General features: G+C 38.1%; 2 protein-coding genes and 1 long non-coding RNA gene across 5 annotated transcripts in view; 1 reads left to right on the top strand and 2 right to left on the bottom strand.

Annotated features, from left to right (window-relative positions):
- The window catches only part of ptprr (protein tyrosine phosphatase receptor type R), a 48347-nt gene that overhangs the window by 10072 nt on the left and 23463 nt on the right, over window positions 1-14812 (top strand). The gene's annotated exons all lie outside the window — the stretch shown is intronic.
- LOC122826380 lies at window positions 512-2055 on the bottom strand. The gene is made up of 5 exons (XR_006369777.1): window positions 1948-2055; window positions 1746-1832; window positions 1470-1517; window positions 1311-1367; window positions 512-675 (listed from the first exon to the last, which is right to left on the bottom strand). It is a non-coding gene; the product is annotated as an uncharacterized LOC122826380 (long non-coding RNA).
- On the bottom strand, window positions 8171-10142 carry LOC122826379 (110 kDa antigen-like). Its single transcript, XM_044108170.1, has 5 exons — window positions 9828-10142; window positions 9446-9517; window positions 9064-9135; window positions 8681-8752; window positions 8171-8371 (listed from the first exon to the last, which is right to left on the bottom strand). The coding sequence occupies exons 1-5, from the start codon at window positions 9924-9926 to the stop codon at window positions 8267-8269; spliced, it is 420 nt and encodes a 139-aa protein (XP_043964105.1). The 5' UTR covers window positions 9927-10142; the 3' UTR covers window positions 8171-8266.

The raw sequence follows: 14812 nt of genomic DNA, 5'->3' as shown, positions 1-14812 counted from the left end.
AACGACATTGTCTTTTGCAATTTTTATTTTTGGGAGCAAACCAAAACACAGGCTACTAGACAGACTTACTAGAACAATTTTTGCCTTTTTCAACAACCTGGAAATCAATCTTCTGAATTACTTTGAAAATGATTAAGAGTTCAAGTTTTGTTGAGTCTATTCACACATCAATCTTGGACCAACTTAGAAATCAGAGCACATTATAGAAAACAACTCCAAAAATAAACAAGCAAACAAAACCAAAAAAAGGTGAAGCTTAAAAACAAAACACCTTCTCCTTTAAATGTTACTTTTAACAGCACATAATCTCTAATATAATGAGCCGTTTATACTCACCTAAGAGTTGAATTTCTGGGTTTTTATTTTTTTAAACAAAAGCATGCTTGAAAGTTCTTAAGGTTTTGTTTAGAGCATCTTGGCTCAAGATTTATCTGACTTTTTAGCTTTTTCTTTTTTCTTTTTGGACACACCACGATTTCTAACAAAGTCTCTTATGTTCAAGTGAGCGATTTATTAAAGCAGGATGTTCTGCCTGTTGACACTGTTGAATTTCAACAAAACTTGCCAGCTTCCCAGTGTCAATGTGTTTCTGAAAATGTTTCAACACCGCTGCAATTTCTGTAGGAGACCAGGGCCGTTTTTGATTTCTCTGAGGATGGTCCTTTTCAGGATAATCTACAAACAAGAGAGACAATTTTACTTTTTAAAATAAAAATCATATGTAGGAGTCTGCTATAAAAGTATGCTTGTGATAAAGTTTTACATTCCTGTTCTGTTTATTGTGTTTATTGAAGACAACCCTTTGACAATTAGATTTCTCAACGTGCATTTAGTCACCACATGAATCAAATATGTATCCACTAAAATTATTTTCTCCAATTTTTTAAAATTATTAAATTCATTAGCAAGTTGTGATACACTGCATTTATTACACTTAGAAATCATGAAGCTACAGCCCTGGCACGTCTAATATAAACTATCACTCAAAGCTTCATTTTATACTACACTGCAAGCTTTATGACCTGTCGTTATAGAACCAGGTCATGCTTATCATTCATATTCTGTCCTGTCCATTCTGGTTTTAAGCAGTTTATTACTTGATCATAATCAGCAACTAACTTTGTAAGATTGTTTCAGCCTTATTTTAAAAATTGCACAGTCCCAACCCCTTCTCTGCATGTTTCTTACTGGGCTTTTTAAAGCTCAGGATAATACTCAATTCTTGTAATATGTTATGATGAGCCTTAAAACAGTATCTCTAAACCATACCACTAAGTAAAGAGCCACCATGAATAGGAAGACAGTCATACCATCTTGTGGTTCTGGGGGTTTTTCAGTTGGTGGTGCAATAATCTCCGTTCCCTTTCCTACAATACATTAGTAATACTTCAGGTTAACAAAATAAAAGATACAACATTAAAAATCAGTTACTAAATGTCCAATGAAAGGTTAATTGAAATAAGTCATACCAGAAGAGGTCCCAGGTAATTCAACAGGAGATTGAGGTTTTCTGCATCCTGTCAAATTAGAGATACAAAACAAGTTGTCTGCTATATTAGTCATAAGACTAACTGCACAGAAACCTAACCTTTAGCCAAAATTAAAAAATATATATATATATATATATATATATATATATATATATATATATATATATATATATATATATATATATATATATATATTATACATTATTATATTATGCAATGATTACTATGTTAAGTTATTGAAACTAAATTATTAACCGTGAGGTGGGGTGAGGGTTGTTAAGGTAGTCATATCTTTTGCTGTGCCTGAAGGCTTCTCAGCAGATGGCATAGAGGATGTTCTCCCTAGAATATAGCATAAACACTTCAACAATGCTGTCAAGGAGGGTAAAGAAAAACCTTAAGAAATGGCAAAATCTTCTAGCAATGAGTAACCAAAATTTAAAGAAAAACAAGGTACCTTGTGATGTCTCTTCTCCTAAACCATCTGTAATTGGATAAGTAAACAGAACACACCTGAATGTCTAATTTTAAAAACATGTAATATTGCATCAGGCATGACGATTGATATTCATACCACCAGAAGATTCATTAGATTCTTGATTTGTAGAGCATTGAGTATCATTTACAAGTGGGGATGGGTCACAATCAACCTCACTTTGTCCACTTTCAGTGTCAGTCAGTTCCAACTCATCTAAAAAAGAAAAATTAAAACCAGTTCAGTAACAAATAAAATGCTAATCCAAACAAGTACATAGAATTTTGAAAAGTACCTTCAATTTCAATCTCCTCCAGTGTTTTGCCTTGCAGATTTGCCAAAGTCCCCCTTTCCATTGCCAGAAGCAATTTAGAAATTTTTGCCAGTTGAGTCGTAGCCTCTGGTAGCCTGTAATACTCTCTATGAACACGTATATCATGTCCCAGAAAGTCTGCAACTTGGTCCAGTTCGTGATTTCGCAGGTTTAACACTTGGGACAATGTTGCAACATGCTTGCGAAGTTGTGTTGATCTTAAAAGTTCAGGGTTTTGGGCACCACTGTCATTTGCATAAACCCTCAGACAGTCTTGTCCTCTGTAAGGGGTTAGACAGTTGGGTCTAGCAAAAAGAAAGGTGTTTTTGTCTGGCACTCCACACTCCCTTCTTCTGCTAATGAGCTGGATGATGGCTTCAACCATGTCTGGTGATAAAAGCACAGCAACTTTTCGGCCCCTTTTCCCCTTTATTTCTACCCTGCTGAAATGGGCACAAAGTTGTCGTTCAAACTCTGTAAGACCAACTGCAACATCTTTATGCAAGGGAGTGGTGTCCCTCTCTAGAAAGGAAGACAGCTGCATTTTAGAAACCTCTCCACCTCGTCTTCGGTTGAACAAAATGATTTTTGCCAATGTAGTTCTGCACAGTTCCCTATAGGCTTGTGGTGACGGATCACTTTTCAAAGTGTCAGATGCTAAATTTGCAACCTTTTCCAAATGCTGGTGAAGATGCTGAACATCCTCAGTGAAAGGAAGCGTGGAAGGCTTGTTAAAGCGCTTGTCACTCAAGGTTGTTAAAGCTGTGTGAGAGACAAGTTCTGACCACTTTGATAAATAAAGTGTTTTGAAAGCCTGACATGACTTTTTAAGCTCATCATTCCCTGATACTAAAGCTGTGCAGCATATAAGGTCACTGATCTTGTGCAACGAGTGTCCTAATTTCAGAGCAAGGCTAGGAGTTTTATATGAATGACTGTCTTCATCAAAGCCAGATACTCTCTTGACTGCTTGAACAAGTACATGGAAGTTTGAGGGCCTGACAGCATCTTCAATGTTGTATATAGAAAACTCATTCCGGAGGATTAGCAGAAGCCTTCCAACTTCACGAATTTTTTGTCGAATATATTCATGCTTGGAGGGATCTTGACCATGTTTATTGAAAAATGATTGTGCAAGCTGTAGAATGTAAAAGTCACTTCGCACTGCAGCAGACACTTCATCATCTTTCATCACTGTTAGGAGCTTAAAAACACCTTGGGATATTTGTTGACATAGTCCAGAATCCACCATTAAGGCCAAGCTCAAAACCCTTTTTGGTCCTGTCTCATCAGTTGTTCTTGGTTTGGATTTACATTTACGAGCATGCCGCCAAAGGTGATTCCGAAGGTACAATCCCTGGCAAAACATGCAGTGAACATACTGGTTTATGTTATACTTCAGCTTGGGTTTACGTTTGATTTTTAGCAGTCCACTGCCACTTTTGTAAACCTCTTTATTGTGAGTAGAGTTCCCCTTATTTATAACTGTCCTAGTATTTTTTTCCGCAGTTTTGAGGCTTTTGGTTGTGCCAAAGCTTGAGCGACTTCAGCATTTGTCTTCTCATGGACTTTTAAGTGTCGAGCAATCTTAGACTGGGGCTTGCCACAAACAAAGCAGTAGTTTTTTTTATCTCTTGATGATGATATACTTGTAGACTGGATGCTTTCAACAGCTTCAGATCTGGTGAGTGGCTCCACAGGTCTCCCTTCAGTTTGAACGTCAACCGTTTTTTTATTTTTAGAAGACCTTTTCATCTGTTTCTGAACAACCTTTTTGGCACGGTCTTCACTTTCAGAAATAAGACCTTCAGCCAAGTCATTCTCTGCACCATCACTCTTTTGACAGTCTGGCAAAGATGCACTGAAACAAGGATCAAGAATAGTCCTTTTGAAATGATTTGAATCATCTATTGAGAGTTCCACTGAACTTTCTGAGTAACTGACAGAGTCAGGTATGTATTCTTTGTCTGAAAGATCATCAGCTGAAGATGATTCGTCAGAAACCTTAAAAAGAAAGAGATTGTTCAAGTATTGCTCTTTTAAAAAGTACCAAAAGGAGAACTAAAGACACCTACCCATGAAGATGGTGAAAAATCAGTCCTCTGGATCTTTTCATAGCAGATGTTGTGCCATATTGAAGAACAGTCTGGAAAAAGAGGTTGTGAGTAAAGTTAAGGGTTTTATGGTCGTATTTATTAAAAGAAGTTTGTATAACAAGTCATAATTTAGATATTGTCACAAGTAGTAGAGATAACATCTATGATTTCAATAGGTAAAACTAATCACAAACATGACATTTTTGATCATCCAATACATCTGAATAACAAGATCTATAGATGTTAAACTTTAAGAGTCATTAAGAAATCCAATCCTAATCCACTTTGAAAATACTAAAGGAGTAATAACCACACAAGGAAAACTCGCCTTTACATTTCAGACCATTCCACTTGAGGGCAACAAAAGGTCCCAAGCAATGTGTGCATTTTTCAATGCTTGAAAATGATGAGCGCAGTACAACATGGTTGCATTTCTGGAGAAAAAACATTGCATCACTAAAAAAGTAAGAGTGCAATTCTGATGTAAAAGGGTTTTTAATTTCAGAAACTGAATATTGAGAGATGCATTTCATTTATAAAAAATCACTGAAAGCATTCAGTGATAATTTTGTAGGCAACTTCCAGGCATGTACAAACACAAACTATGCAGTTCTGGGAATCTTGTTCCCTAACTTTGGTAACATTGTGTAAAAAGCTACGGAAAGCTAGACAAATTGCCAAGAAAAGGTGGAGAAACAAAATTAAAGCAGGCTCCCAAGAACAATACACTACGGGTTATCGACACACAGTCCTCATAATGCTGTCCCCTGACAGGAACAAGCATTGCTGGGACTGTGTCCACACTCTCAAAAACCCATGTCCACTAATATACCTGTCAAACAAATTATAAAGAGTTTCAAGTCAGATAGCTGTTCACCTGTGGTCCAAGAGACGAGCATAGTGATCCCATCGGTTCCTCACCTACAGTGTTGTCAGGGTGAGCAGAAACCTGTGGAGAAGACAGCAAACGAGTCATTAAGATTCATTTAATATTGACTTCAAGTTAGAACACTATAGAGTAACACTGTATAAAGAGCTATGGTAAAACTAGGCAAGTTGTTTGGCAATAGTATTTTTAGCAAGGTCCGAGTGATTGCCAACAATATTACTCTTCGGGTCATCTACACACAGTCCTCATAATGCTGTCCCCTGACAGGAACAAGCATTGCTGGGACTGTGTCTACGCTCTCAATAACCCATGTCCACTAAAATACATGTCAGAAAAATTACAAAGATTTCCAAGTCAGACAGCCGTTCACCTGTGGTTCAAGAGACGAGGATAGTGATCCCATCGGTTCTTCACCTACAGTTTTGTCAGGGTGAGCAGAAACCTGTGGAGAAGACAGCAAACGAGTCATTAAGATTCATTTAATATTGACTTCAAGTTAGAACACTATAGAGTAACACTGTATAAAGAGCTATGGTAAAACTAGGCAAGTTGTTTGGCAATAGTATTTTTAGCAAGGTCCGAGTGATTGCCAACAATATTACTCTTCGGGTCATCAACACACAGTCCTCATAATGCTGTCCCCTGACAGGAACAAGCATTGCTGGGACTGTGTCTACACTCTCAAAAACCCATGTCCACTAAAATACATGTCAGAAAAATTACAAAGATTTCCAAGTCAGACAGCCGTTCACCTGTGGTTCAAGAGACGAGGATAGTGATCCCATCGGTTCTTCACCTACAGTTTTGTCAGGGTGAGCAGAAACCTGTGGAGAACACAGCAAACGAGTCATTAAGATTCATTTAATATTGACTTCAAGTTAGAACACTATAGAGTAACACTGTATAAAGAGCTATGGTAAAACTAGGCAAGTTGTTTGGCAATAGTATTTTTAGCAAGGTTGAGTGATTGCCAACAATATTACTCTTCGTGTCATCAACACACAGTCCTCATAATGCTGTCCCCTGACAGGAACAAGCATTGCTGGGACTGTGTCTACGCTCTCAATAACCCATGGCCACTAAAATACCTGTCAGAAAAATTACAAAGATTTCCAAGTCGGACAACTGTTCACCTGTGGTTCAAGAGACGAGCATAGTGATCCCATCGGTTCCTCACGTACAGTGTTGTCAGGGTGAGCAGAAACCTGTGGAGAAGACAGCAAACGAGTCATTAAGATTAATTTAATATTGACTTCAAGTTAGAACACTATAGAGTAACACTGTATGAAGAGCTATGGTAAAACTAGGCAAGTTGTTTGGCAATAGTATTTTTAGCAAGGTCCGAGTGATTGCCAACAATATTACTCTTCGGGTCATCAACACACAGTCCTCATAATGCTGTCCCCTGACAGGAACAAGCATTGCTGGGACTGTGTCTACGCTCTCAAAAACCCATGTCCACTAAAATACCTGTCAAACAAATTACAAAGAGTTTCAAGTCAGATAGCTGTTCACCTGTGGTTCAAGAGACGAGGATAGTGATCCCATCGGTTCCTCACCTACAGTGTTGTCAGGGTGAGCAGAAACCTGTGGAGAAGACAGCAAACGAGTCATTAAGATTCATTTAATATTGACTTCAAGTTAGAACACTATAGAGTAACACTGTATAAAGAGCTATGGTAAAACTAGGTAAGTTGTTTGGCAATAGTATTTTTAGCAAGGTCAGTGATTGCCAACAATATTACTGTTCGGGTCATCTACACACAGTCCTCATAATGCTGTCCCCTGACAGGAACAAGCATTGCTGGGACTGTGTCTACACTCTCAAACACCCATGTCCACTAAAATACATGTCAGAAAATTACAAAGATTTCCAAGTCAGACAGCCGTTCACCTGTGGTTCAAGAGACGAGGATAGTGATCCCATCGGTTCTTCACCTACAGTTTTGTCAGGGTGAGCAGAAACCTGTGGAGAAGACAGCAAACGAGTCATTAAGATTCATTTAATATTGACTTCAAGTTAGAACACTATAGAGTAACACTGTATAAAGAGCTATGGTAAAACTAGGCAAGTTGTTTGGCAATAGTATTTTTAGCAAGGTCCGAGTGATTGCCAACAATATTACTCTTCGGGTCATCTACACACAGTCCTCATAATGCTGTCCCCTGACAGGAACAAGCATTGCTGGGACTGTGTCTACACTCTCAAAAACCCATGTCCACTAAAATACATGTCAGAAAATTACAAAGATTTCCAAGTCAGACAGCCGTTCACCTGTGGTTCAAGAGACGAGGATAGTGATCCCATCGGTTCTTCACCTACAGTTTTGTCATGGTGAGCAGAAACCTGTGGAGAAGACAGCAAACGAGTCATTAAGATTCATTTAATATTGACTTCAAGTTAGAACACTATAGAGTAACACTGTATAAAGAGCTATGGTAAAACTAGGCAAGTTGTTTGGCAATAGTATTTTTAGCAAGGTAGAGTGATTTCCAACAAAATTACTCTTGTGTCATCAACACACAGTCCTCATAATGCTGTCCCCTGACTGTAACAAGCATTGCTGGTACTGTGTCTACACTCTCAAAAACCCATGTCCACTAAAATACATGTCAGAAAATTACAAAGATTTCCAAGTCAGACAGCCGTTCACCTGTGGTTCAAGAGACGAGGATAGTGATCCCATCGGTTCTTCACCTACAGTGTTGTCAGGGTGAGCAGAAACCTGTGGAGAAGACAGCAAACGAGTCATTAAGATTCATTTAATATTGACTTCAAGTTAGAACACTATAGAGTAACACTGTATGAAGAGCTATGGTAAAACTAGGCAAGTTGTTTGGCAATAGTATTTTTAGCAAGGTCCGAGTGATTGCCAACAATATTACTCTTCGGGTCATCAACACACAGTCCTCATAATGCTGTCCCCTGACAGGAACAAGCATTGCTGGGACTGTGTCTACGCTCTCAAAAACCCATGTCCACTAAAATACATGTCAGAAAAATTACAAAGATTTCCAAGTCGGATAGCCGTTCACCTGTGGTTCAAGAGACGAGGATAGTGATCCCATCGGTTCTTCACCTACAGTTTTGTCAGGGTGAGCAGAAACCTGTGGAGAAGACAGCAAACGAGTCATTAAGATTCATTTAATATTGACTTCAAGTTAGAACACTATAGAGTAACACTGTATAAAGAGCTATGGTAAAACTAGGCAAGTTGTTTGGCAATAGTATTTTTTAGCAAGGTCAGTGATTGCCAACAATATTACTCTTCGTGTCATCAACACACAGTCCTCATAATGCTGTCCCCTGACAGGAACAAGCATTGCTGGGACTGTGTCTACGCTCTCAAAAACCCATGTCCACTAAAATACATGTCAGAAAAATTACAAAGATTTCCAAGTCGGATAGCCGTTCACCTGTGGTTCAAGAGACGAGGATAGTGATCCCATCGGTTCTTCACCTACAGTTTTGTCAGGGTGAGCAGAAACCTGTGGAGAAGACAGCAAACGAGTCATTAAGATTCATTTAATATTGACTTCAAGTTAGAACACTATAGAGTAACACTGTATAAAGAGCTATGGTAAAACTAGGCAAGTTGTTTGGCAATAGTATTTTTAGCAAGGTCCGAGTGATTGCCAACAATATTACTCTTCGGGTCATCAACACACAGTCCTCATAATGCTGTCCCCTGACAGGAACAAGCATTGCTGGGACTGTGTCTACGCCTCAAAAAACCCATGTCCACTAAAATACCTGTCAGAACAAATTACAAAGATTTCCAAGTCAGATAGCTGTTCACCTGTGGTTCAAGAGACGAGGATAGTGATCCCATCGGTTCCTCACCTACAGTGTTGTCAGGGTGAGCAGAAACCTGTGGAGAAGACAGCAAACGAGTCATTAAGATTCATTTAATATTGACTTCAAGTTAGAACACTATAGAGTAACACTGTATGAAGAGCTATGGTAAAACTAGGCATGTTGTTTGGCAATAGTATTTTTAGCAAGGTCCGAGTGATTGCCAACAATATTACTCTTCGGGTCATCAACACACAGTCCTCATAATGCTGTCCCCTGACAGGAACAAGCATTGCTGGGACTGTGTCTACGCTCTCAAAAACCCATGTCCACTAAAATACATGTCAGAAAAATTACAAAGATTTCCAAGTCGGATAGCCGTTCACCTGTGGTTCAAGAGACGAGGATAGTGATCCCATCGGTTCTTCACCTACAGTTTTGTCAGGGTGAGCAGAAACCTGTGGAGAAGACAGCAAACGAGTCATTAAGATTCATTTAATATTGACTTCAAGTTAGAACACTATAGAGTAACACTGTATAAAGAGCTATGGTAAAACTAGGCAAGTTGTTTGGCAATAGTATTTTTAGCAAGGTCCGAGTGATTGCCAACAATATTACTCTTCGGGTCATCAACACACAGTCCTCATAATGCTGTCCCCTGACAGGAACAAGCATTGCTGGGACTGTGTCTACGCTCTCAAAAACCCATGTCCACTAAAATACATGTCAGAAAAATTACAAAGATTTCCAAGTCGGATAGCCGTTCACCTGTGGTTCAAGAGACGAGGATAGTGATCCCATCGGTTCTTCACCTACAGTTTTGTCAGGGTGAGCAGAAACCTGTGGAGAAGACAGCAAACGAGTCATTAAGATTCATTTAATATTGACTTCAAGTTAGAACACTATAGAGTAACACTGTATAAAGAGCTATGGTAAAACTAGGCAAGTTGTTTGGCAATAGTATTTTTAGCAAGGTCCGAGTGATTGCCAACAATATTACTCTTCGGGTCATCAACACACAGTCCTCATAATGCTGTCCCCTGACAGGAACAAGCATTGCTGGGACTGTGTCTACGCTCTCAAAAACCCATGTCCACTAAAATACATGTCAGAAAAATTACAAAGATTTCCAAGTCGGATAGCCGTTCACCTGTGGTTTAAGAGATGAGGATAGTGATCCCATCGGTTCCTCACCTACAGTTTTGTCAGGGTGAGCAGAAACCTGTGGAGAAGACAGCAAACGAGTCATTAAGATTCATTTAACATTAATTGCAAGATACAGTAACATTGTATATAGAGCTAAGGCAATACTAGGTAAGCCAATTGGCCTAAGAATTTTAAGCAAGGTCCTAGTGATAGAAAACAATATTACTCTTCGGGTTATCTATACACAGTCTTAGGAATGCTGTGCTTTGTTAGGAATAACCATTGCTGGGACTGTGTCGAGCAGACACCTTTGGAGTAGACCGCAAACAGACTCTGTATTCTGTTATATTTTGGTATTTTTACCAAAATACAATGGATTGCATTTTGGTATTTTTACCAAAATACAATGGATTGCATTTTGGTAAAATGTTATTGACTGTCAAATAGCTTTCAGAAATTCTAGTTATTTACCTTCACTCTCCATGGCCATTCAGCGTTTCCATAGTTATAGGTAATCTCTTCCCCTGGATTTATGTCCTTAATTGCAAAGAGACAGAGATGAGGTTTTCCATTCACTGTTATTGTCTTCATTTTGCTGTTAGGGATCAAATGGTAAATCATTAACCAGTCTTCCCAAAGACCCATCCTCTCTCGCTGCATCAACACTGAAAGAAGAAGAAAAATCTAAATGGCCAAGGATGACGGGATATAAAACATTGTCCATATAATTCTGGGATAATTTCAAGTTTTTAAAAACTAGTAATAGAAGGCATTAAATATTTCAACAATTAAAACTTAATTTTTATAATTGCTTTAAGTTATTTTTAAAATTTACATACCACAACTTTTTCCCATTATGAAACTCAAACATGAAGACCTTCATGGCATCATGATAGATTTTTACCCGATTTTCATACTCTTTGCTGTTTATGACATCGCCTCGATATTCCAATAAGAAAGCTCCTGTCTGAAAGTGGCATGTACTAAATACTCCTCGACCTGTTAGACCATATGAAATGTCATTGTCAGCCCACAGTGACAAAAATCTCATTTAAAAACTACGACATTGTCAACTTACCCTTAAAAGAGTTTATGTATTGTACAGAAAAACCATCTTTGTCCTGACTCAGACTCACAAAATGAGCTGCTTCATCCTTTGGATTTATTCTTAATCTCTGTGGCCTCATTGTTGTGTGCATCTAGAGAAAAAAAGTCTATGGTGATCAAGAGAAAATAAAAATAACATATGCTTTAATAATAGACTGAGAAAATCTATGGGTATATTATCATCATCAAGTTTTAAACAGAACAGCAGCTAAACAACCACAATGACCATTTGCAAAATTAAATTATGATTAAACTAGGCACTCCTGTACAATTTGTTCATATATTCTTTCTAAGTCAGAGCAGCAAGCAGTAACTTACACTGTTAAGAAGTTATTCCAGTTGTTTACACTGTCTACTGGTATCAGGGCCCACTGCCCTTTGGGTTTTGTTCCACCAAAACCAAATCAAATGATTGTATTACCTCCTCAGTATACCACTGTTTCAGCACAGTGGATGTAACTCACTCAGATCAGCTGTGCCACAATAAGGAAATGCTTAAGACAGTGTTCTCAAACTGCATTCCTCAAGGGCCAAAGTCCTGTAACTTTTAGATGTGCAACTTGTCCTATATTCTTAGATTACATGGTGAAATATTCTCACTAGCATGTAATCAACCTGTACTAATGCTTATATTGGAGACAGGTATGCTGAAAAAGAGAGATATCTAAAAGTTGCAGGAAAATATACAAGGCAGTGGGTCCTTAGTACCACGGTTGACAATAAGCATAACAAAGCTCCTCTTTGATTTAATAAAAAAGGGACTGAATAGGGAACAACTTCACACTATTCGATGTCTGATGTTCCTTCCTGAATAAATGCACTTATTCATTGCTCTTTTTTTCTGCATTGTGTTCTTATCACAGTCATGGAAATTAACATAGGACTGCACTTCTCTTAACCTCTGTTGCAGCTGATGTTTTATATTTTCATATTTGTTTAACTTAACCAACAATAACATCTACAAAATATTTAGAAAGCACTAGTTAAGAAGGGAAACATCAAAAAAACTTAAAATCACACCATGTGAAACTGTTGAATGATCTGGGTATTTAAACTTTCTTATGAAAAAACTTCTGTTAATATTTATTTATTTTTACATTAACTGCACCATAAATTGCAAAAGAGATATGGATTATGAGGTATGCACTGTGAATCACTGTATTCTATAATGAAACTATTCTTGAACATTTCTAAAACGAAAATATAAAACAGTAGACAAGGTTAGCTGCACATGCTAACATCATAACTGAAGTGAGCAGCCATTAGCTCATGTTGTTGTTTTTGTTTCTAGTTGACATCGAGTCAGTTTTAACACAAATGTAACATTCTAATTCCTGTTTTTAAATGGCCATTCCATTTAACACCTGGAGTGTTTAAACCTTGTTCTAAGTGGTCTCTTGTTCTCAACACAAGCTAGCTTTTGCTCATTAGCGGTGTCCTAATTAGGAAGTGCTGCATGAAAATACATGTCAGTCACATTGCAAATATCAGTAAAACTTTGCCAACCTTGCTTATGTTCCAATCACTTGAACAAAGACTTACCTACATACTTCTCCACATCCATCCGAGTTGCAGTGCAGTATAATTGTACATTCCTCTTGAAGAGCACAACATCAGTCTTGGGAGGAAAATGGCAGGTGGGGAGGGTTAAGGCTCCACCCTTTTCCTTACTCCAATTTGGTGATCTTTGATGAACAAATCATTCACTAGGTTTTGTGATAGATTAATTATTTATCCACTACCTGGGACCTTCATGATAGTGATTTCCAAAATTATTACAGGTGTTATTTCCATAGTGACCAAAGTTATATAGTATATGAAGAAAAATAATATATATATATATATATATATATATATATATATATATATATATATATATATATATATATATATATATATTTATTTATTACTTAAATCTTAGTAGCAAGGTAGTTGTTTCAGCATCTGCATGCCTTGATTTGCTTTTCAAATTAAATGAATTCAGTCTTATTCAAGTACTTTTTGACAATATTTATTGTCATGAAACAGGGAGCTGAACATGTATGTTTGATTTATGATTTTTGATGTTCTCTCATTCACTGAGTAAAAGTAGGATGTCAAGTCAAAAGAAGAACCTAAGTAAAACAAGAAAACTGCATGTTCACAAATGACTGACCTCAGAAAAAAACAAATTGAAGAAAGCTTGATTTATGTTTTTTGTTTACCAGCTGGACTTAAACTATTTAAAAATGAACAGATTTAATAACTGAACATTTTTAGACTTAGATCACTTATGACTTTTGCTTTCAGTAACAGAAGTGAGCACGTGCTTGTCATGCCATAATTTTAACCTGTGCTTGAATGATGTCAGAACCAGTCTCATGCATGTGTGGATGTGCTCATTGGTGAGCCAGGAACAATATTTGGTTTCTATAATATTAATTGTAGAGAAAGCTGGCTCACGGTTGTGTGTGGAACCAAACATAATTAAGATTTGCAGGTCTACTGTCCTCAGAGCTAGGAAAGCTGAGGACAGTAGCCCTTTGGAAACCAGGGATCAGTCCTTACAGAATGTTCCTGCAGGGATAAATCTGCTTAGATCAGTGTTTCTCAACCCTGGTCCTCACGCCCCCCTACTCTGCATGTTTTAGATGTGCCTCTATTCCAGAACAGATGATTCAAATGATTGCATGACCATCAAGCACTGCAGAAGCCTGTTAATCACCCAGAGATACAATTCAGGTGTGTGGCAGAAGGGAAATACCTAAAACATGCAGGACAGGGGGGCTGTGAGGATCAGGGTTGAGAAACACTAACAAACAGTAAAATCTGCACCATTAAATCAGACAGTGCTCAACAAGATTTTAGGTTGTAATTATTGTTTTGGTATCAGTTTTGGGTCCGCATGAGACATAATTTTAGTCTAGATGCAGACCAGGGTCCACCTATTAGTGACCTGTGGTGTATATCTTGATCTCATTGGGTCTTTCATAGGTGACAGAAGTCAGACTTATGCTGGAAGCATGGCGTGTACAGAGTGAAACGGAATGGTGAGAGTACAATGCCCTGTGGAGCTCCTGTGTTGCTGACCACCTGGTTAGACACACAGTCCTTCAGTCTCACAAACTGTGGTCTGTTTGTGAGGTAGTCATAGATCCAGTTGACTGTTGAGGCCTCCATCTGTGTCTTCTGATCTGCTTCTCACAGAGCAGATCAGGTTGAATTGTGTTAAATGCACTGGAGAAATCAAAGAACATGATCCTCAAAGTGCTGCCTTTGTCCAGATGACAGTGGGTTTGATGAAGCAGGTGTATGATGGCTTCATCAATTCCAACTCCATGGCAATAAGCAAACTGCAGGGGGTCCTGATATGTGCTTGTCAGCTTATTCAAGTTGGCCAACAGGAGTCTTTCCAGGATCTTCATGATATGGCATATCAGGGCAACAGGTCTAAAGTCATTGATGACTGATGATGAGCACAGAAGTCCAACAACAGAACACCACTCAGGTTCAGATCAGGA

Source organism: Gambusia affinis, linkage group LG23, assembly GCF_019740435.1.
Source record: "Gambusia affinis linkage group LG23, SWU_Gaff_1.0, whole genome shotgun sequence".
NCBI lineage: Eukaryota > Metazoa > Chordata > Actinopteri > Cyprinodontiformes > Poeciliidae > Gambusia > Gambusia affinis.
The sequence above is the reverse complement of the archived record's forward strand: the minus strand, read 5'-3'. Positions and strand labels throughout refer to the sequence as shown.

What these genes read in the sequence shown, in the direction of transcription:
- LOC122826379 (XM_044108170.1), bottom strand. Translation starts at nt 9,926, where the DNA reads ATGACTCGTTTGCTGTCTTCTCCACAGGTTTCTGCTCACCCTGACAAA. An exon ending in CCTCGTCTCTTGAACCACAG is followed by an intron (nt 9,518 to 9,827) that starts GTGAACGGCTAT and finishes TCTTCTCCACAG; the next exon opens with GTTTCTGCTCACCCTGACAA. An exon ending in CCTCGTCTCTTGAACCACAG is followed by an intron (nt 8,753 to 9,063) that starts GTGAACAGCTAT and finishes TCTTCTCCACAG; the next exon opens with GTTTCTGCTCACCCTGACAA.